At 39.3% G+C, this 23,074-nt stretch overlaps 1 protein-coding gene across 1 annotated transcript in view; it reads left to right on the plus strand.

Moving 5' to 3' along the window:
• Positions 1-960: 960 nt before the first annotated feature.
• zbtb20 (zinc finger and BTB domain containing 20) overlaps positions 961-23,074 on the plus strand; it is a 34,933-nt gene continuing 12,819 nt past the window's right edge. Inside the window, exons 1-3 of the mRNA XM_030153906.1 lie at positions 961-1,677; positions 18,185-18,336; positions 19,666-21,183. Of these exons, the coding sequence (XP_030009766.1) occupies positions 19,686-21,183 (1,498 nt within the window). The 5' untranslated portion in view covers positions 961-1,677; positions 18,185-18,336; positions 19,666-19,685. The remainder of the gene's footprint in view (positions 1,678-18,184; positions 18,337-19,665; positions 21,184-23,074) is intronic.

Here is a 23,074-nt window from a genome sequence, read left to right on the forward strand (position 1 = left end):
AATGTAGGTCAAAGTAGTGACGGAAGGGTGTCCTCCGTTGAACCCGCGGTACTAATCCACATCACAGTCCTGCAGATGGCGCGCACAGTCAATAGAGTGCCCTCGGAGCTCACCACGGAGCTCACAACAATATCCGTAAGGAGCCTACCCAGCCTGAGAGATGGCGATTGTCTGAAGCGACACCTCTGCCTCTCTGTACAGATGGCAGGTTATGAAAGCAAAGTTCAAGAGTGCACTTACGAAAAGAGAGTTTTCAGCCTGTTTTGGTGAAGCAGCAGCAGCAGCAGCACACACAGTCTGGAGGAGGCTCACTAAACTCAACCGGGCTCATCGACTGTAACTTTACTTGACCCGTTTGTCAGCAAAAGCTTGTCTTTCGAGACACACATCAGCCCAGACGGACCATCCTACACCCTGTACACCACACACACATGGATTATGCATTTATCTATTAAACACCACCTTCATTGTGGTTCATTATTCTGAAGTACAGACAAGCGTGTGCGCACACACGCACACCTGTCACTGTCTAGACAGGGAGGGGGGCATTAAGGCGGTGGGTGCGGGGGGTATCCCACATGACCCATTACTGCTTTATTCTATGCCAGCCAGGATATATCTCAAGGCGTTGGATAATGACAAAAAAATCAACAACAACAAGAGAAAAAAGCAATCGCTCTACCTAATCTGATTGGCCGGCTAAACCGACACCAATTTTTTTCCCCTGCTCGCTAACTCGAGGTCAGCTCGGGACGTTAAAAAATAAATAAATGAGAAAATAGAAATGCGTAGAAAGTAGAAGACACGGCAGACAATCTAGCTTGTTGGTGCGGGAGATGATTGACAGCGCCGCGGTCCAATGGGAAGCTGCGGCGCAACTGGCGTCCTGTATTGGCAGCTGCAGCATCCAATGCAAAGTTCAGCCGGATGATGGACACATAACTGACAATTCCCCTGTTTCTTTGATCCAGACTGGGGATACATTAGAGAGTTCATTCACATTTGTGTACGCTCGTGTTTTCAACAAGGGACGTTTACGCTCCATAATAAGACTAACATTTATGTAAGTAAGAAGGTGGAATGTATGAGTGAGAGGGACGGAGCAGCACTGAGAACTTATCTGAAACTGTGCACGGTTACAGGTTTCGACACGCATCAAGACTTTCATTTATAAAAACTGCTGTTGCTCAGGCAGGAGCAAATTTAAGCAGCGAGTAGGAGGAACATTACTATTACAACTACTACTATTACTATTTACTCCCACCACTTCCAGAGAGCCATAATGGAGCCGGTTTCAGCGTCCCACTGTGCTCCCTGCGATTGGGGCACAATAATGTTGACGGATTTCTGATCCAACCCAAGACAGTGCACTGTTCTTCCAATAGCAGCTTTAAGTGAAAAGGCGTGCCTGCCTGCCTACCCCCCCTCCCCTCCACCACCACCCCTCAAAGTACTCGATGTATAGTTAAAAAATGGGAGGGCACACTTAAACCGAGCTGCTCTATGAAGGTAGGCTGCAGCGTGTGTTTATTGATGAGATGAAAAGAAGATGGAAGTGAGAAATGAAACAAAGTAAAGGAACATATTAAATCTAAAACTATACGCGCTTCATCGGGAGAAAACAGAGGGAGCCGTGGAAACGCTGTCGCCACTTTTTGAACGAGCTTCGAAGTGCAGGTAAGAAATTAAAAAAAGTAGGAAAAGGGATGGGTCTTTACAATGTATTAAGCGCTATTATTAAAAGGGAGAAATAAGGGGAATTTCCTGGATGAGACAGTAAAACATGCTCGCTGACTTTAGGGTCAGATGCATGAAATACCACTGACTTCCATGTAGTTCTGACTGGCTTTACCAACCAAATATTGAGCTATACATAATCGGAAACTTCATTCTTCAGATGATCTTAGTCGGTCAATAAATGCGAGGCCAGTATAGTAAATAAAATTAAAACAGCCCATCATGGAAGGGGACTCAGATTTTGGCAGCCAGGGATTTTGTTGACCATTTATATTCGAGTACAAAAACGCGCTGCCCTGGCATGACGCAATTTTCCCATCTGTCATTATTCTCAACATGCCCCTTTACCTTTAGCCCTTTACTTTGGGATTTGTCTGGGAGCTGGACAGTAATACTTGAGAACAATACTCTGGTCAAACTGTGTTCGCAGGTCTGTTTCCCTCAGTCAACGAAAGCCTCAGCGATGCTCGCAGGCTGCTTGCTCACATTTTACACACTATGAGCCCGGAACAACTGTGGCAGCCGACGTGCGCATTTGGCTTTTAGGTCAGTTATTTGAATACGGGGAAACGCGTTTCTTTATTACAATTAACCGCTATTACGCGCTCTCATTTACGAACATTTTCCCAAATACATTTCAGTTTCACGAACTCACGGGAAAGACGCTTTTTTACGACGGCTGAAATACATCTTTTTTTTTTTTTTTTTTTTTTTTTTTTTTTTCACAGCGACTCACACAGCGCTTACAGTCAGACAGATGTCTAGCCTACATTTTTTATGAATTAATATCAATACGGCGTGGCATTTATGAGACGTGGTCCCATTAAGATCCACTCGGTAGACTGAGACAGACTGTCTGATATTGTGTCTTGGGGTGAAACAATACTACAGCTTTAGTTTGAGGAGATAAATCTGAACTAGATCCAGTGGGACTCCGGTCTGGATTTTCCATGTTTCACTAAAATGAATGCTAACTTTAATTCTCGCCATCCGCTTTTATTCCCTGCTTATAGTATGTAAAATGTGTATGAATTGAGGATGTTTAGGCAAAGGGTGGCATATGGGCAATACTCTGGTGTAATTAAAGTTGCAGGAGACGCTTCCTGCGTGCCTTTTGAGACATTTTGCTGCAAAATATTCAGGGGCAACTCGTGATTTCTTATCACAGAATTTCGAGGGTGTTCACCACTTGAATAAAGTTAAAATAATATCGATATGTTTGATGCCAGCGTGAGCACACATAAGTAGAGCAGTGGCTGCCCAAAATGTACTGAACAGGCCACTGGGGAGTTGAGCCGGAGCAACATGTCAGTCTTCAGGGCTTCATATCTGTGCGCGACGTTGCGTGTGTGTGTGACTGTGAAAGGGACAGGGACACAGTGTGTGCATGCATGCGTGTGTGGCCAACAGATGTTGTCCCAAAGCGCTTGGCTTTGTCAGATAAAAAGAGTAATACTGCATGTTCTTGTGCATGAGCGCCAGTGCGAGTTTCCATAAACAGCACGTTCCGCGTCTGATTAATAGCAGCTCACTCGCCTAAAGCTCAGAAGTTGTGCGCATTTAGCCCGTGAAACGCACCGGTCAAGTCAAAGGCTGTCTCTGGTGTGGTCACCGAGGCTGTTTCCGTGAGGGTTGAAGTAGACCGGTCCCGGGTTTGACACACGGGAGGCTGCAGGGGAGCGCACCGCTGCGTCCAGCTCCTTCCAGTGCAGACACAGGCTGTGGATGTGCACCTGTGTAAGTGTGTGTGTGTGTGTGTGTGTGTGTGTGTGTGTATATATATTTATATATATATGTGTGTGCGTGTGTGTGTGAGAGAGAGAGAGTGTGTGTGTGAGTGTGTGCAGTGTCTTTACACCAGCGGTCATCTCCTGTCCTCTCCTGTCCTCTTCTCTCCTTCTGCTGTTATCACCCTTCTCTCCGTCTTCATTCAGAATATGTTCCCGCAGCTTAAATGGGTTGCTATATAGGCTACGTTATGTAATTGATGGGTGCACTGGATCGTTTTGTTTTTCTGAATGGACACATTTTCAGAATACAGAGCAGTGCAGCCCGATGTAGCATAAATGAAACATTTCACCTTGATGTGAGATTTAAGCACTGCTTCCTTTGAAACCTGGAAATGTAAGGCCTAAGAGCAGCATGGTGATTGACAGGCATGATTGTGTGTGGGAGAGTAAAGTAAAACTGACATTGTCACAAGTGTTTACTGGATTGTATCCCATCAACAGAAAAGAAACGTCACATAAACTTAACACCTATATTTTTGGACATTTCATTGTTTGATGAATTGGATGGTACTTGTCTTGTGTGTAAGTGTGCTCTCACCACAGCATTGATGTTAAACACACTCTCATTTTATCAGCTCAAAGTGTACAGTAGCTGCTGAAGGAGACACTGTCATTATAAACCTTAGGAGTGTTTGTAGTCCAGAGTATCAGGTGCCCAGTTTTATCTCAGTTAAGTCAATAATGAGCATTTATGTATATATTCCACATATACATTAATATTCACAGTGTTTGAGCCACTGCTATTTGCCCGCTTTCTGTGTCACAGCGAAAACCCACCCATGACTAATGAATATTTAAGAGCTTGTCTGCAGACTAAGGAAAGTCATTATTGTATGAAGGAGACCCAGCAGATAAACCATAGACCTCCTCAGATGAAGCCAAGGGGGGGGGGGTTCAGTTAATTCACATCCAGTAATCAGTCCCAATTTTCTTTACCTTCAGTTGTCATCTGCAGTATGTCACCCTCTCCTCACATTCAGAAATTTATTGTTATTCACTAACCACCTAGTATAACATGTGTCCAAATGTTTTAAGATGATTAAGTGACAATTTCACACATTTCTCCCACCTGATAATTTGGTTTTCTCAAATGAAAATGAAAATGTATAAGGGTACAGTACTCCTGTTATCAGTGTTTTTTCTTTTTCTTTCTTTCTTTCTTTCTTCCTATCTTTTTTTTTTTTTTTTTTTTTTTGGAAGGGAAATACAAAAAACAATCATCTTGTACTGTACACGCACACAGATGGCAGGTCAGTATTCCAAATAATTTTTAAGCTTACTAAAGGCACTGCTGCCCAGTATACATGATAGAGACATCTCTCTGTTGCCTCCGCAATGCCACATTTCTAGTAGTTATTATTCATCTAGTTAGCTTCATCAGGCTTTAACCGGTTAACTTGCTTTTACTGGATTTGTATTTCCACGTGGGTTTATTTTACAGTATGGTTTGTTTTAGGTTGAAGCCTCTTGAAATATTTTTAGGGTTTGGTGCTGTGTTGTACACTGTGTGGTGAAAGGAATGGAAGAGGCTGGAAATATAATACTGGTCATGAGAGGAATCCACTTTAGCACACTGAAGCTTCACGCTGGATGTTTATTTTGTCATGTAAATTGTGAGATAATTTTAAAAAATGTATTTAAAAGTATAATTTAATTTAGGCTCTAAATTTGGCTCCAGATTTAATCACGCATTGCCACAACCTGCCTAAAAATTCTTGCCTGCAGCACTGGTGAAGCATTTTATTACTAAGAAATAGGAATACTACAGTATGAAATACAGAAAAAGAATGGTACATAACCATATATGACCAAAGGATTTAAAGGTGTAGAGTAAAAATATCCACTTGAGTCCATTCTGGCACTTCCTCCACCCCAGTTGAACATATTTGGCAGCCATTTTGGGAATGCAGTAGAAATCCATCGATATAACAAGCCACTTTGTGGATTGCCTCCAGAATGTCACAGTGCTTGTTAACTGCTTGGCCTTTTTGTCTCAGACAGTGTTTATCCCTTCCCCTTTCTTTTTTTTCTTTTTTGTTCCTACATAATACTCATTAGAAGAGTTTTCCCCTATGGAGCAAAACTAATGTTTGATGTGAGTGCCAGATGAGAATGGTTTCAGGTGTACGTCTAAAAGTCAGCGATAAGTCATATAATTAACTACATAAGAGCATTTAATAGCCTGCAATAGACCTTAGCTTAAATATTTGTTTTTATTTCAGAACAGTGCATAAAGTTTCCCACCTGATGCTGGGACCGCTGTTTTATGGCACTTCAGCTTCAATGTTGAATTTGAGTCTCCGGTTACCATGGCAACCTCTAAAAACTTTGTTACCCTTAAACCTTCAAATAAATTGCAAATAATTTTAAATTAGATCTGTCATGCTTTTTTTTTTTTCTCAGTATCTCTTTATCTTACTGTAATATAATCAAATTAGTAGCTACTCACGACCTGCTTCAGCTCAGTGATAGTTAGCATAGACACTTAGCAACTAGCAAGTACTGGCAGGCTAGCTGCCTGATGACTAACTGGCTTGAATCCCTCTACCCACAAAGCACCTTTTTCACACATAACATGCTTCTCTTTGCACTATATCATTTTTTTTAATTCCTTGAAATACTAATAACACAATTGCAAAACCTATTTGCAGACCACACAGGGTGGCTTTATAATTGAATAGAGAATTTGCCCCTTAGCTGCATTATGCAACAGAAAAATGCTGTTACAATGAATTATTTTGATTTCCTTCCAGCCATAAGGTGTGGAGGGAAAATAAAATGCCTTGTTTAAAGAGGATTTTTTTTTTCTGGTGTTTGAGGGGAGTTGGTTTTATTAAGATAGAAATCAAAGGTTTTTGGACGCAACCAGTGTTTGTTTTTGCGAATTTAAGAGTTTCAGAACAGCTGCAATTCACATACGAAGAAGAACTCACTGGGTCAATTAACTGAGCAAAACTTTAAGAAATAGCCCACCATTTTGTACATTTTCAAAGTACTTTCAAACTGGTGATGAATATAAATTTTGTAAAAAAAAAAAAAAAAAAAAAAAAATCCCTCTCTCCCACCACACCTCAACAGCATTCAGCATCTAAAAATTCAAGTGTTCCAATTCAAAGTGAAAACTTTAAGGCATGTTTTTTAGTTTTCAAAGGACTTTTGTTTTGGAATCTCCCCTCCCTGCAAGTATCACAGGAATGCGTAATGAAAGCACACATTGAGACTGAATAAGTATTTGCGAATGTGCCATGTTGCTGGCAGGAAGCTTTTGTTCGGTTATAAAACTCTTAAAAAAATGCTATGAAACAAGGTTAAAAACCCCTTGTTTTTAAATGGTATGGCGGTAAACACAGCACATTTATGCATTAATATTTTCATATTTCATATGTTAATATAAAATATAGTTGGACTTACTTTGGACAAGCATGCACTCTTTTATCCTGATGTTTTAAGCTACACCACGTGCAATTATAATAGTTTTAATTACATATATTTGTGATCCAGTAATTTCTATTTCCTTAGCTTACATTGCATTCATTACTTAAGTTTATTAAGGGGTTAAAAAAATGTGTGTTTTGTTCACATAAAAATATTAACAGTTGATCCCTAAATAGTGTTGGTGTATTATAGGTATGCGGAACGTACAGTACAAACAGATTCCAGTTGTGGGTGCAACCATGTGTTTCCATTACCTTTGCCAAAATTGCAAACAGACACGCTTCTTTATATTTCTTAGTGCTGGTTCTAAAACATTTGATTAAAAGTTAGATGTTTGGAAAGCTGTGCTAGAGGCAAATTCTGCTGCAACTTCTGATGTTTTTAGTTTTTGTTAACCAAAACCTCGAATGAAATGTGGTGTAAAAATGTGCTTTTGAATCCCGGTGAAACTTTTTTGTTGCTTAAAGGAAACAAGCATTTAAACCTAATTTGTATTCTCTCTCTTTAAACACACACACAGGCCCAGGCATTCAACTGATGTGAAAAATGTATCCTGGATTCTAATAGCGAAGTTGTATGTTTGCCAAGGTGCATGTGTGTCCTCAGTTCACCCTGATACCCATATGGTTTTCTACAAGTCATGGTGAGCTCACTGCGTAGTTGAAGGGGGGAAAGTAGCTAAAGAGGGTTTAAGAAAATAAAGAAATGTCAGTCTTCAGTAACTTTTCAAACTATTCTAGAGAGAATAAGTGCTGTGCATTCTCTGTTTCCATCTTGGCTCCAGGAAGACTTTTTAAGCCTCATGCCAGTAAGCAGCCATCACAGCAGCCAAAATGTTAAGATTGTGTACAGTCCCACTTAGGGTACATGCACTGTGCAGTAGGTAAACTTAGTGAGAATTATTTACACTATAGTATTTGTTTTAAAGTTTTTTTTTCCTCAAAATGAAGTTTATGGGAATTTTAAAGTATTTCCACAGAGTGAAAATGATATTTTTCATTGAACACATCTTTAGTCTCTGGAAATACAACAGCAGGAAATCAGTGTGAGACATTTTGCCGCTTGAAAGAAAGTCTTTTATCAGAAATTTCTTTTTCATTTTTCATTTTTTTCATCATGGAAATGAAAGACACATTTGTTTTGATAGCGTCTGCATTGTTTATTGCCCTGAAATTGACCTTGATAGAGATCGATTTCAAAATAGATTCTTTCTAAAAGCTCAAAATCATTATTAATTTGACTTAAAGCTTATTGTTTCAACAAATATGAAGTTAAGGTTGTTTTATCTTCTTGGGCTGTTAGGGTTGGTTTATGACAGTTAGTCCATGTGAAAAAAAGAGAAGCATGTGTAACCTGTTCAACAACAAACACATGGCGAAGATAAGTTCCATTTTTATCAAATTTACTGGTTTCATTTCATAAAATGTTTGATATTTAAAGGGATGAATTTGAAAAATAAAAAATAAAACAGTGTGATGAATTCTGATTCAAAACACCAAAACCGTTGAATACCTTACAGTCTCTATACAGATCCTGTCCTTGTGTCAGTCTCTATAAGATACTTTAGTGGTTAGTACAGCCATCATCTGTGACAGCAGCGGCACAGTGTTATTCACTTTATTAAGACCTTAGAATAAAAGACTCTGGCAGCTGTCATGTGCACTTACATGAAGCTTATTTTCCTTATTGTATCTTTCATGAATAGGTTAACTGGCATGAATGCATTTAAGACAAAATGTCTTTTACGACCTTTGGCTGCAGTAGGCTCTGCCTCTGGCTTGCGTGTCAATGTTATTCAATCATTTATTTATTCTTTTTTTTTTTTTTTTTAATATAGAATTCATTCTTACTCCTGATCAGCCAACATGCATTTACAGATTGCCTGGTAACGGGTCCATGTCTGAAAAGAAAAGAAAAAGCCTCTCATAGAGATGGTGTAAATGTACAAAATTGAATTTAATTAATGTAGAATACAGGCACAAAAAAAGAAAAAAATCATGTTTGAATCAGAATAAACCACTCAATTCTCCACTCATTGCAATAACCTGACAAAAACTGTGTGTCTTGGTTTTTATAGTAATGTTACCAGAAACAGCTGATGAGCTTGGGTTACTCTCAAGGGCTTGTGAGCTATAGATTGTTACCATCATAGATAATAATTCTGCCACATCCAAAGAGACCACATAGACCAACAATTCATGTGCATTAGCAAGGCCAAAAGGCCAGATGATTTTCATAAATGGAGTTGATGGGCTGCGAGGTGATGCCTCTCTATGTACTTAGAGCAGAGTACAGACACCAACCTAAACTGTGGTGTTGTTTTCATTTCTAGGTTTTATTTACACTTTCCTCTTTATTTTTATTCACGTATATTGGAAATAGACAGGAAAGGCAGCGGAGAAGGAAGGGGGGTTAAAATGTAACAGAAGGCCCAGGCCGGAATCAGACTTGGGCCGTTCTGGTACGTGGCACACTCTCTTCCAGGTGAGGTAAAAGAGTGACACTCCCATTCATAATTTGGCAGTGAATCAGCCAGTGAATGCAGCCATGGTGAACAGGCAAATAGTTCCTTACCAGTGCAGTGTCACGGCATAGTAACAAACAGCATTATTCATGTATGCTCATAAAAACATTACAAACCTGTTGGGGCTGTTTTTCCGGCGCAGTAGTTTAATCTATGGAGACCATAAACAACAGATATATTTGGACTATGCCATCAGCAGAAAAAAACTCCACTGCATCCATTTGTTTTAAGTTCACACGTCTTTAAATAGTATCAGTGTTTGCCTGCCCTATCAAAGACAGTGCAAGAAAAAAAAGTTTGCGTCCCGAGAACAGAGTTATATTTGATATGTGATAATGTGAAGGTATGTATATGCAACCTCTGTAGTATCGAACAAGTGGAATCACAGTCACACCAACCAGCAGTCAGAGAAGCCAAAAACTGTTCATGAAAACCTTGCAAATGAAAAATAATGTCATACACACTACATTAACCGAAATGAACAAAAAGAAATGTTTAAGAGGAAAAAGATTGACGTAGCATTTTAGTGTTCTGATGCTCCCAAAGTATTTAAAGATCACATAATTAAAACCTTAAAGGTCCAGTGTGTAGGATTTTGGAGGATCTAACTGGAGAAATGGAGTGTAATATAACTAATTATGCTTTAATTAGTGCATAAACACACAAAAATGACTATTGTGTTTTAGTTACCTCAGAATGAGCATAGAGCAGGTCACCATCCACGTCCTCCATGTTTCCATCATAGTTCAGACTTTTCCATTTCATAGCAGGTGGCACCCAGCGTGAGCATACCATGGTGGAGTGTGGACCAGTTAATACACACTTAACTAACAGCCCAGAAAGCACAAAATGAGAATCTGTTGTGGCCACCATAGGGGAGAGTGTGTGTGTGTTATTGTGTGTGTGTGTGTGTGTTGTTGGTTTCAGTCTGCAACTGTTACTAAATATCACAGGCTGAACCTTTAACCTTTAACTATAGCTCTCAAGCAGTAGCGTATGTTTTAAGTTAGATTTTATGTAAATTATAACAATTTTATGTGTGCACACTTTTTTGCCGTCAGCTTTTAAAACTTGAAATGAATGTAAGTTTTCCCAAGGATGTTTTTGCTGGCTGTCAGAGTGTGTCTTACAGAATTCTTAAGGTTGATTTAGTAGCTTTCCAGAATGTTTCCACATTTTCTTTTCACAAGTACACTTTTTTCTTTTCTTTTCTTTTCTTTTTTTTTTTGTTGTAAGAATTCTGCCTCGTTTTAGCTGATACACCATATAGACTATAAACTTTATGTGTGAAATCATTTCACATGTCTGCACGTTCACGGTGCTGTACTGCATATTCACCCATTCAGATCCAGCTATAGAGTGTCTTAACTGTAAACCTATTGACACATTACCCTTAAGGGGAGGGGATCTTGAATATTTGGCCACACTCATTTCTTGTGAAATTCTGTAACTGTTTTATTTACTTAACAATTTCATCTTGCAACAGAGTATTGTATGGATAAAGTTCTCCAAAGTGGTCAGATTGTGCCCCCTCCCTGATGAATTAACAAAAAAAAACCTTGTCCTTCGTGCCAGTTTATGTTAATTCGTAACTAAGTATAGTCTTGCGTTATGTTTAGGTCATTAATTCTAATTCAGCCTCCCCACAGACCACTGGACAGGAGGGGCCAGCACTTGGTGAAATATCTATAGGGCACTCGACTGCGTTTCCGTGTGTCAGCGTTACACTTTTAGATGGGTCATATGTCAAATGAGCTAATGAGACATATATAATCTGCATTTACTACACAACACCCTACCAGACTATAAATACTCTTAAAAAGTGCTAAGATCCATACGGTTCAAATAAGCTCAGAATATTTATATTTTGTCATCTGGGTTTAATATCTTATTCACATATTGAGCACAATCTGTTTCTGCAGATACAGTATACTGAAGCAATCGTTAGTTTACCTGAATAATGATTCAGGTTTCTCTCTGTCCTTTGGCATGTGTATTGTTGTTGCCGTAGCTACAAGCTGAAGAAATATATTGCATCATAAAACCTTTTTGCAAAGTCCATTTTCAGTTTTCCTCCTCTGCTATATTGTTAATGTGAACCATGTTAACAAATTTTGTAGCATGTCATTATTATTATTATTATTATTATTATTTATTTTTATTTTTTTTAAGAGATTTGAGAACACTCTGGTTTAAAAGCCAAATATTAAACTTGCCAGGCTCCGGAAAGGAGGTTGGATTGCTGACCCTCAAAGCAAGGAGCAGCTAACAAAAAATGCAGGGTTATGCTGGAAAGCTGAAAGTACCCTGGTGAAAGTGTAAGAGTTCATCTCTGAGCTGGACCACCCCAACACTGGCCTGTGCACTCTTGTACAGCGTGATCCATAAGTTGTTGAGCTGCTCATGAACACATTCATAAGTAATACAGTGTATTCAGGGTTAGCGGCTAAATTAAAACTCCCATTATTCTCTAATATATCTGACGGTGTTAGTGTAGTTTTAACTTATAGGTAGATTTAATTGGCATGTCAAACCGTGCTTGAAAGCTCTTAGAAAATGTATTCATCTATAACATTAGACTCAGTATCATAACCTTGTGTGTGGTTGCCTTTTTAAGACGCTGTGAGTGACTATGTTTAAATCTATCGAAGTGTTCAGAGTACCTGTACTATAACTGTGTATAGTGTTGCTTTACATAATAGCGTGAAAGTAATTTTTTTGCCCTAACCTAAACGGTTTCTATGCTTGGTGTGGTTTTGCTGTGTGACAAATATAATATACACTTTACTGTCTTACTTTATGTCAAGAGGCTGCACAGATGTCTGTAGTGTAAGAAGTGCAAGCTCGTTAGCAGAGGTTTCACACTGCCCTCATAATTCTTCACAAAGCATCTTTGTTCTGGTTTATCTCTCAAGGACAGAAAGTCAGGAGACACTTGGTTTTCTTCTGGAGATTTACAGCCGCTTAACGCCCTCTGCACTATTCAGTCCACTTGCAGAGATTTTGGTTATACGATGTCCAGGCAACAACAAAAAAAAAGGGACCCTTATTCACATGACAAAATTTACACGGTTGCTATTATTTGGCAAATTATAAAGTTCTTTTTTTTTTTTTTTTTTAACCATGATTCAGTTGACAGAGAAGTCCTATATCTGCATCTGTGTAGGTTCATGACGATCTTTTAATGGCCTGTGAGGTGCTTTTTGGAGTGGCAAAATGTCCTCAATGTGTGTAGTAGCTGTAGAGAGGCAGTTGCTGTGGACACTTGTGCCTAAATGATAACTCTTGAATTTAGCATTATCTGCTTCGGGGGTTAGAGGTGTTTTGGAGATGATCACATGAGTAGTCAGATGGTTCTTTTTGGTCAAATGCTCATTAACAAAAGCACAGTGGGTTGCCAATTCTGGGAGACTTCTTAAAAATTTCTTTTACGTCCCTAAAAGTGAGAAACTGTCGCCAGAATGGTTCACGTTATGAGATAATGTCAAATTTAGCATAAAAGATGATCCCATCACATGAATTCATTACAGTTTTATTGCCTATGATTGAAAAAAAATATTAGAAGTTGATTTTTTTTGCAAATAAATAACGGATGTGCTATGGATAACGGGTGGTAGTGGGTGTGTTTTTGACAGATGATGACGAAGTTGACCAAGCTGTCCTGTCAAAAAAAATAGTTGGACTCTCCTATACTTGTGCAGTGGTATTGTAGTGTTTATTGTTACTTGTTTGCTTGAAGAATTTATTTGAAAGCCGCACATCCTGCCACATCAAATGGCGCTCTGTTGGACTGAATGTCTTCACACACTCATCTGCTGTACTATTGCAGATCTTGTAGTGGCACGAACAGTTAAATTTAGGGACTATTAGCAGGATTTGGTGTTTGATACACAGGAATGCACAGACAGTTTTTTAGTAAATCCGAGCTGAAGCAGTGGTCATAAGATTACTCTCCATAATTACTTGACCAACCGAAAGCATTTGAGAGAAAATGGTGTTACTATAAAACAGAGAGATGCATTTTTTAGTGTTTAAATATTGCAGACTTTCCCTGCAGAGGTTGAAATGGAACGTATAGTTTAGAATCACTGTTTTTTCTTCATCCGTGAGTGAAGAAACGGTTAAAGGATTGACACTCAGTGTGACCTTACATGGTGTAACACTTAGTTCTAATCTGTTATCATTTTATGGGGCATTTAGGCACATCTCAGAAATATTTCCTTGTTGATTTTTGGTTACACAGTACAGTTTCAGTTAAGGGAAGTACGAAAGTCAGGCAAATGTATCACAGCAAAGTGAAAATCTTGGCTCAACTTGTCAACAGCCTACGTGTGCTTGTTGGTGGTATTCAGTGGCTGCTATGAAAGCAAATCAATTAAATCTTCAGTCTGAGAGGAGTTTTCTCGTGCTTGTGCTAAGTGTGTGTGATTTAGGTGCATTAGTTGCATTACCTGTTAATTGCCTCACAATGTTATAGACGAACACTCAAATGTAATAAGAGACGTGACACTTCAAATTGCTCAGATTTAATCAGGCGATAGAACATTGTTGGCAAAAGATGATATTCCGCTTCCTAAAACAGAAATTTTTAATTGTGTAGATCTAAGAGAACAGACAGTATAGCACTAGAGGTGTTTAATTTCTTTTTCTTTTTTTTTTTTTTTGAAGAAAAGTTTGAGATATTGACTAATTACACCCAGTTGTAATCTTATATTGTTTTGTCGAAACTGTGAAATGGAAATCTCCACCTCAGATCATCTCTTCTTCACTATTCCTTAAAACATCTCAGTGCGCTTGCCATACATTTTCAGTGTGTAATAAATTCTATTAGGATGCATATTTGCACCATACTATTAAAGTATAATTTCTGGTAGTTTATATGCTAATGCAATTGGGCTAAATGGATGATTGAAATTAATAATTACAATGTTGGACAGTGATCGTTTGGCAGTGGAGGTTTCAAACAAACTCATAAATTACCATGAATTAGGTGCTAAACAAAACACTCTTGGTAAATGCGACTCTGCATCATCAATGTACTGTATGCACATGCATGGACTTGAGATTTTCACGTTGCCCCGTGGCCCTTTTGTCTCCAGATTCAAATGTACCAAGGGCCTAAATATATGCTGTATTGTACGCACTATTTGCATATTCAAGATGTATATTATTCACGTGGCTGATGCTGTTTCTTTCATAAGCACGCCTCTTATGTCTGTTCTGAATCCCATCCCCCATCCTCACCATTTTTGCCCCCCCACGCCCAACACACACACACACACACACAAACACACTTGATTAACTAATGTCCTATTCGATGCAGCGTATTTCATGAGCTTGTCACCTAATACAGGCAGCTGATTAACCTGGAGTCTGCCTGCTGAAGTTGCTACCCTTGTGTTCCTGTCTTAATTTTTTTTCTTTTTGCCCCCCCCTCCCTCTCCACTACCCACCCCACCCCAACTCCTCCTCCACCCCTCCTCAGTCTTTGTTGTGGCGGCAGCAGCGGAGCATGCATTGCATTGGCGGTCTGAAGCATTGTGTCTGATTTCCAGCAGACAAACTGACCTCTGGGGATTTATTGACAGCGAACTCCACAGAGGCAGACACAGAGCTGGGAGCATGGAGGCAGCCAGAGAGGGGCGGAGGGTGTTGGGGAAGGTTCGGAAAGAGGGAGGGGAGGAAGAAGGCGAGGAGGGTGGGGGTTCAGACAGAGAGAGACAGACAGACAGATGGAAAGAAAGATGGCGAGAGGGGTTCCATGTGATGAAACAGGAAGCAGGTAGAAACACACTGAGAAAGGGATCAATATAAAGGGGGAAAACACACACCCTGATTTTAGTTTGATTTAAAAATTTGTTTTTGGTGGAGCAATGGGAAGTGAAAGAAAATGGCCGCCTCCTACAAGGATCTAATTAATTTTGAAGGATCATCAGCCCCTTTAGTCCAAGGCAGGGTACAGGAGGGAGGGAGGGAGACAGACCCCTGGGCTGATTAGAATTCACTGCAGGTAGGCGCTGGCTGCTGCTCACCCACTGTGTCACGGCTAAAATGGAATCACTGTCGTGAGTGGCAGTCTGGGCAACTGAAGCCTGCTTCTCTTGGCCTGCTCCTTTGTTGCCAGTATTCACCTCACTTTACCCCTCAGGCAGGTGGATTTACATGTCTGGTTGGGCGAGGATGCCACAGAGGGAACATATATGTTTGCATTGTCTAACAGTAGCTATGAATAAGGCCCATGGCACCAGGCTACAGTTACACCACGAGTCAGCCCTGCAGGAAGATGAAAAAAAAAAAGAAAAGGTCAAATATTTGCAACGCCAGTGAACTGAAATGTTTGTGTGTGTACTCTCTAAAGTGAACTGGAATTTTATAGTTCTCACGTTGACTAAGTTAATTCTGGATTATTGCAGTAATATGGGATTAGGTTTAGGGAAATGGTTACCCTTTGAGTTATGTTGGTTTTCAAGTTATGTGCTAGCACGTGTTTTATAAAATCTAGAATAAAAGTGGTTAAATTTGGGCTTTATTTTAGATTTCGAGGCTAGGCTATAAAAAAAAAAACAGATTTCACTGTAAAATGTGTTTTGTCCAAGCCAAAACGGGAGGAACAGAAAGTGTGTGTGTGTGTGTGTGTGTGTGTGTGTGTGTGTGTGCGCATGTGTGTGTGTGAGTTTCCTTATTTTTTTATTTTTTTATTTTTTTAGTTCCAAAGATTGGTCTGTCCCAGTAGCGACTGATCACCCTTTGCATGCTGTTACTTGTTTGTATTGAATCATCAAATTTGTCAGTTGATATAAACACTACAAAAAAGCAAACACACATCTTGCAGATCGTCTTAAACCATCGTCTATGGACACATAGCAGCCCTTGAGAAAATAGACCATACACACCTCAAACCCTCAACTCCTCTTTCGTCCTAGATATAATACTTTTATGCACCAAAGCACCCTTTGTATTAGAATATTTGGGGGCCTTGTTCACGGCCTATTGTGTATTTGTTACCTTGGCACAAAAAAAGACTGAGAAAGCCAAATGGAAGATTATCTTAAAGTGAATTTTGCCAGAGTCTGTGGAAATGAAGTTATTACCACCTGTATTATCTGGACGTATTATCGGATGTGTTGTAATAACGCTCATTTATATACATTAGCTAGTAAAAAAAATTTGTCTTTTGTCAGTCAAAAGGAAGTCACCTACATAGTCATAATAATTAATAAGGAAAACACATACATGTTTATGGTGTAATTATCAGGCACTTAAGCAAAAAAAAAGTATGTGTGTGTGTGTGTGTGCAGTAATTTGCTTGAATCCAGTTCTTTTTTGGTAATAGTAATTAACTCAGCAGATGCAATAATTTTCTTTCTTGTTTCCATGGCAGTGTAAAAGCATCTAAAAATCTTTTTCAGAGATCAGCCAACCACGTTATCGTGCCCTTCTCTCATGCTGCATGACTTGATTCCTCACACTGAGTTTTAGAGTTCTGGTTCTGAACCAGCGCTTTCTATGATAAGTGGTCATCTGCTTGAATTCCTAAGTACATTTTACATCACGGCCTCAAAGCGAGAGGTGTGTTCTTTGAAAGTGCTTGAGATTTGTGAAAGAATAATATGTGTCAACACTAACGTGCAGGTCTGGTCAAATCCTAGCCTCGTTCTTTTCATTAAGCAGCATGCAGCAGTTAAGGGCATTTCACAGAAAGCACTTCTTGTTAATGTTGTCGACAGATTGACAGCTACGGGACATTTTACTCCATTTCCAAATGTATTTAGAGTGTCAGATCCTACTTGTAACAATGAACCAAAGGCTTATTAATGATAAATATTCACATTCCAACACGTCAGGTAAATTTACAACACTTTTAAAGCAGTGTTAGTTGACATGCTGTTTGAAGGCGATATGACCAGTGTGGGACTAATGAGAAAGAAATAGTTGGAGAATACCAGAAGGGCATTTTGCATGGGTTCTTCAGTGTGCCTGACCTTAAATGATACTATGAGAGTGTGACTTTAATGTGGTCCGTGTTACATCATGTTGTCCTCAGCATTGAGGTCAAACGTTTGCATACTAATGTGTGTGTGTGTGTGTGTGTGTGTGTGTGTGTGTGTGTGTGTGTAGTATTAGAGCATTGTGCAAAGCTCTCTTGGCTTCACCAAAACCGGCTCATCACATGGTTAATGTTGTTGAATGCCTTTCTTGTGTTTTTGAATGAATGAGTCGTATGTTTAAATTTTGACTCATTTCTGTTTTTACAAATTCAAGTATCTAATGTCTGTCTGAGATATTGTGTTGTTCAATCTGTGAATTTGGAAATGAAAACACTTGAGCACGCACGCTCTTCGCGGTGAGAGTTTTCAGAAATATTTAATCGGAGATATTTATGTGGAATTTAAAATGTTCTTTGGAAGGGTGTGGTTTTGTTGCCCAGCTGCACACTTAACTAAAGGACTGTCTTGACAGCATTTTATTTCCAACCTTGCTTTGTAATTGGTGGTCATGTGCACATAGGAGCGTCCATTCGTCTCGCTTTGAAAACTCTTCACACATCTGTTGCAGCGTGTTGGGGGGGGGGGGGGGGGGGGCTGATATTTGTGTTACCGTGCTCGAGGTTCATTAAGGGAGTGGCAATATCGACGAGGCACTGTGTGGCATTAAGATTTGTCTTTGTCTTTTCTCTCCCCTCCAAACACTGTGGCAGAGCAACACATGATTTTGACAGAGAGGACTGACAGCATTGCCTAGCACCGGCCTCTGATCAGTCATCTACACCAGCAAACTGAAGCCTCACCCGCAGACCTGCACCTCATCACCAGCCACACAAGCATCTTCGTAACAAAACATCATCTGACTGTGAGTATGCTGAGCTGCTTCAGCTTTTTAAACTTATTTCTTCACATTATAATTAAACTACAAAAAGTTAAAAATCAATGAAAAGCATTGATGTTATGTATTAACAGTGTGAAACTGCTTCTGCATTAGATTTAAAATGAAAAGTATCTCATTTTTGCTAAATAAATACTTACTGTCATTTAGGATTTTGATTCTATTTGTGCCGGCATTTATTTCTGAGCACTGCACAAATACTGTAAAAATGTATTTCTCCATGTTTCAAATTAGCCTCAAATATATATGTATATCCCATAGTCAAGCTATATCTTCTGTGTTGCATGACATTTCATCATAAGTGTTTTTTGCAAGTACACTTTTTTTTATACATGGCCAACACTGTATAAAGTAATATCTATAAAATATGTAACATGCAAGTGTTTTCTTTTCAGTGAAGGGTTTTTTACGAAATAATCATTAAAATAACATACTTTAAAAAACATTAGACTTAAACATCATTAAAAGCAAAAAGAAATACATTTCACAGCAATAGTGAAAAATAATGTGTATAATAATATTAACTCTTACTATTTTTAAATTCCGTTTGAATTTTTATCCTTTTTAACTCCAAACTGGGAAGAAAAGCGCTGGAACTTATCTGAGCACTGATCAGCCGGGTCACATCTAAGTATATTCCAAGGATAGTTAGGAAGCGCCATCACAGTGAACACATGGCTAACAAAAGAGGCCTGTTGTCCTCTAAGCCCAGTGCACCATCTAATGGTGGATAGTAGAATCTCACAAATACACTGTGTCAGAGAAACTTGTGATAATTAGATGGGAACCATTTTAATCGTCCCTTTCTATGCATACAGATAGATAAACTTTATTTATACCCAGAAGGGAAATTCATTTTTCCATCAGCTCAAGAAAACAAAGATGGCAATGTGGAATTTTTTAAACAGTGATTCATAAAGTAAATTTAGCTCAGATTTTGATTTTATTTATTCTCTTTCACATACTGTGAGATTAAATTGAGGGAAAATTTGTAGATTGACCTTATTTCTGTCTAATACATAGGGACTTTTTTTGTAATCAGTTCGGTAGATAGTTTTAGATTAAATATCAATGAATTGTAAATATTTCATTATTTGATTACACATCTGGTTTATTTGTGTCACCTCAAAATTTTTCATGGGCAATATCATGTCTGGGAAACACCATTTTTTATCTAGTGATATTAATACTGTATGATAATACTGATCAATATTAATGCAAATATAGGGTTTTAATGTACAAAATACAATAATATTACAAGTGAGTCCATTTAATCCACCGTTACGTTGCTTACAGGTGACATCAGTTGCAAGGGGATGACCGAGCGCATTCATAACATCAACCTTCACAACTTCAGCAATTCTGTACTTGAGACCCTCAATGAGCAGCGCAACCGTGGGCACTTCTGTGACGTGACAGTTCGGATCCATGGAAGTATGCTGCGAGCTCACCGGTGTGTGCTGGCTGCTGGAAGCCCCTTCTTTCAGGACAAGCTGCTTTTGGGCTACAGCGACATTGAGATCCCTTCTGTGGTCTCGGTGCAATCCATCCAAAAGCTGATTGACTTTATGTACAGTGGGATTCTGCGGGTTTCTCAGTCAGAGGCCCTGCAGATCCTTACTGCCGCCAGCATCCTACAGATCAAGACCGTCATTGATGAGTGTACACGCATCGTATCCCAGAATGTGGGCCTGGCTGGTCCAGGGGGGTTCCCTGGTATACCAGGAGACTCTGGTCAGGATACTCCTCGTGGCACACCAGAATCAGGCACCTCCGGGCCCAGCAGCGACGCAGAGTCAGGTTATATGCAACCAACAACACAGCAAAGTGTGGAGCGTACATACACATCACTGTATACTTACCCTGGCCTCTCTCTGCCGAACGGCACCCGCGAGCGCCCCCTTTACATTAGCCCTCTGTCGACTAATTACGATCCAGCTCTTAGCACTCAGAAGGACCAGCAATCTCAAGACCCTCCCTGGATAAACCGTCTCCAGGAGAGATCTCAGCAGGGTGACCGCTTCTCCACAGTAGAGTCCACTCACTGCCGCAAGCAACCACGACCGGTACGCATAAACCAAGGACAGACAGGAGGGATGCACATAAAGCAGGAGGCTGAAGATGAGTACAACTGCTACGATAATCTGGGGGACTGCCAAGATGATGCTGACCATACTGAGGGTGTGGAGAGTGAATCCAAGGGTGAAAGTTTTGACTCAGGGGTGAGCTCCTCCATTGGTACTGAGCCAGATGCTATGGAGCAGCAGCAGTACCTAACCAGCTTCAAAGGAGAGATGCAAGGTGAAGGTGGTCCAGTGCAAATAGAGGTCACTGACTCGTCTCCAGAGCAAGTGGCAGAGGATGGGGACACATCCCAGAGCACTAGTGACAGTAGCATGATGCACTCCCTGCCAAACTCAGTCATGTCCCAATCCCTGCCAAGTGCCCCACCCTACCTGCGCCCGGAATCTCAAACCAGCAATCTGAGGATGCCGCTGCCCGGCAATTCCCAAGTGATGAGCACTGCTGGAAGCACCTTCCTGCCCGCAATCTTCACTCCTCACTCACATCCGCCTAGCAACAGCAAGCCTTTCCTTTACCTTCCTGGCCAGCAGCAATCCCAGTTTGTGGCAGTACCGCCCCCTTCAATGCCATCATTCCCAAACCCAATGTCGGTACCGCAATCGACAACTCAGCAGCAACAGGCTGCAGGAGGAATTGGTCAGGGGGAAAAGAAGCCCTATGAATGCACTCTGTGCAGTAAAACCTTTACTGCTAAGCAGAACTACGTCAAACACATGTTTGTCCATACTGGTAAGTCAAACTCTTTTTCTGAATTACACAGATTACAGTTAGTAAGCTTGTCAAATCAATGTTTCCCCCTTATATAATTCTGATAAAATAATATGTAATATCTCTAAATTTTGATGTAATTGTTTTTTGTTGTTTTTTTGTTTTGTTTTTTTTTACTTATACAGGGCTTTTTTTTTAGCACCATTTTAGAAACTGTACAAATGTATAAGCTATAGGGGAAGTCCCTTACCTCTTGTTTGGATTGAGAATGAAGAACTAGAACTTTCTCAGTTAAGTTCAGTTTATTAACAAAAGTTTGACAATACCAGAACCAACCATACATTCAGAGAGAAAATGTACAGATTGGACAAAGACTACTCTTTGTGAGCTGTATCTATAGTGGACTTTACACAGTGCATGCGTGACTTGAAGACATTCTCAGCTTGACCACTTGTGGTCAGATAGTGTAGGAATATCTTTCCAAATAGGCACATATACAGAACATGAGTTTCTAACAAACTCTTTGTGTGTCTCAGTGACTAATGGTCAAGACAGGAAACCACATCAGTTGTATATAAATAACTGCATTGTGCCTCTTATCTTTGTCACCATATGTCTGTAGCTGCTGACATAGACATCCCTAGAATATATATATTCTAAAAAATGAGTGCCACTGAAACTCCCTATCAATATCAGAAATGCACTAACTGTGTTGTAAGGTTCTAATTAAGGATTTTAATTAATACAGTATTTGAAAATGTAAAAAAAAATGTGTGATGACACTCCTGTTAACATGTTTTAGGCAACATATCAAAATGCAGAGCTATGTCTCAAGTGATATTACTATTTCAAACTTGAATCCTGTGTCAAAAGATAATAGTGTGTCGACAACAGTTGTTTAAACATCCCACATTGCAATAAATGAATTAACTGTAGGGTAATGACAGTGTTTCCTCATTTTTATTAAAACATGAAAATTTTTAATATACAGTAATAAAATCTGGACATTTTGGAGTCTTATAACACCACTGTGAAGCTTAAGTGCAGCCTCATATATTGAGTATATTTCACCCACTGCATCGTTTACATGTCTTTAATGTAATAAACCAGCCCCCGTTTTTAGCATTTAATTAAATAATGAACTTAAAAATGACATTATTACGTGACTTGTGCCTTTGCCATTGTTTGTGTGTAATCTAATAGTAAAAGGCTCATGGAGCAGCATATTACAGTGTGACAGGCCATCACTCACTGAACAGCAAAAACCATCATCACCAAAGAACAAAATAGAAATCATATAATGATGATCACATAAATGCCTACTCAAGTAGTCATTTTTATTAATTTAAAATCCATTGCTTGCCCAAAACTACCTTTTACATTATGGTGCTTTTTTTTATACTTGATTCCAGTACTTCTTCACACATGTGTGTCAAGCAGAGTGCTGACATTTTCAGTCACTGATCAAGAGGAAATTCAATTACAGCTAATGACATATTACCTTTACTGAATCTTAAAAAATATTAATCAGAATCTGTGTGCATTGCAGAATGAAAGCTCTGCCTCTTTGACAGTACAATAAATCTATTTAATTGTTTTTGTTTCAGTAGAGGAAAAAAATACATCAGGAATTATTAGCTACTTTGACAAATAGGTCCTTAATACATTTTTACATGACACCTCTATGAAGCAGAAATTAAATAAACGTGTAGGCACTGAAAGTAGCATAAAGCTTTTAGATTTTGTTCAAAAGACATGACATCACTTGCTCATGCAAAACAACCAGGGAAATCACAGTGTCAAGCTATTTCAGGCTCCAGGCTTTTCCCTGAATTATGTGTGCCAATGACAAAGTAAAACCTTATATTACATGATAAACAGTCCTCTCAAACCATATTTATTTTATTTATAT

The sequence above is a fragment of the Sphaeramia orbicularis genome, chromosome 14 (genome assembly GCF_902148855.1).
Source record: "Sphaeramia orbicularis chromosome 14, fSphaOr1.1, whole genome shotgun sequence".
Taxonomy (NCBI): domain Eukaryota; kingdom Metazoa; phylum Chordata; class Actinopteri; order Kurtiformes; family Apogonidae; genus Sphaeramia; species Sphaeramia orbicularis.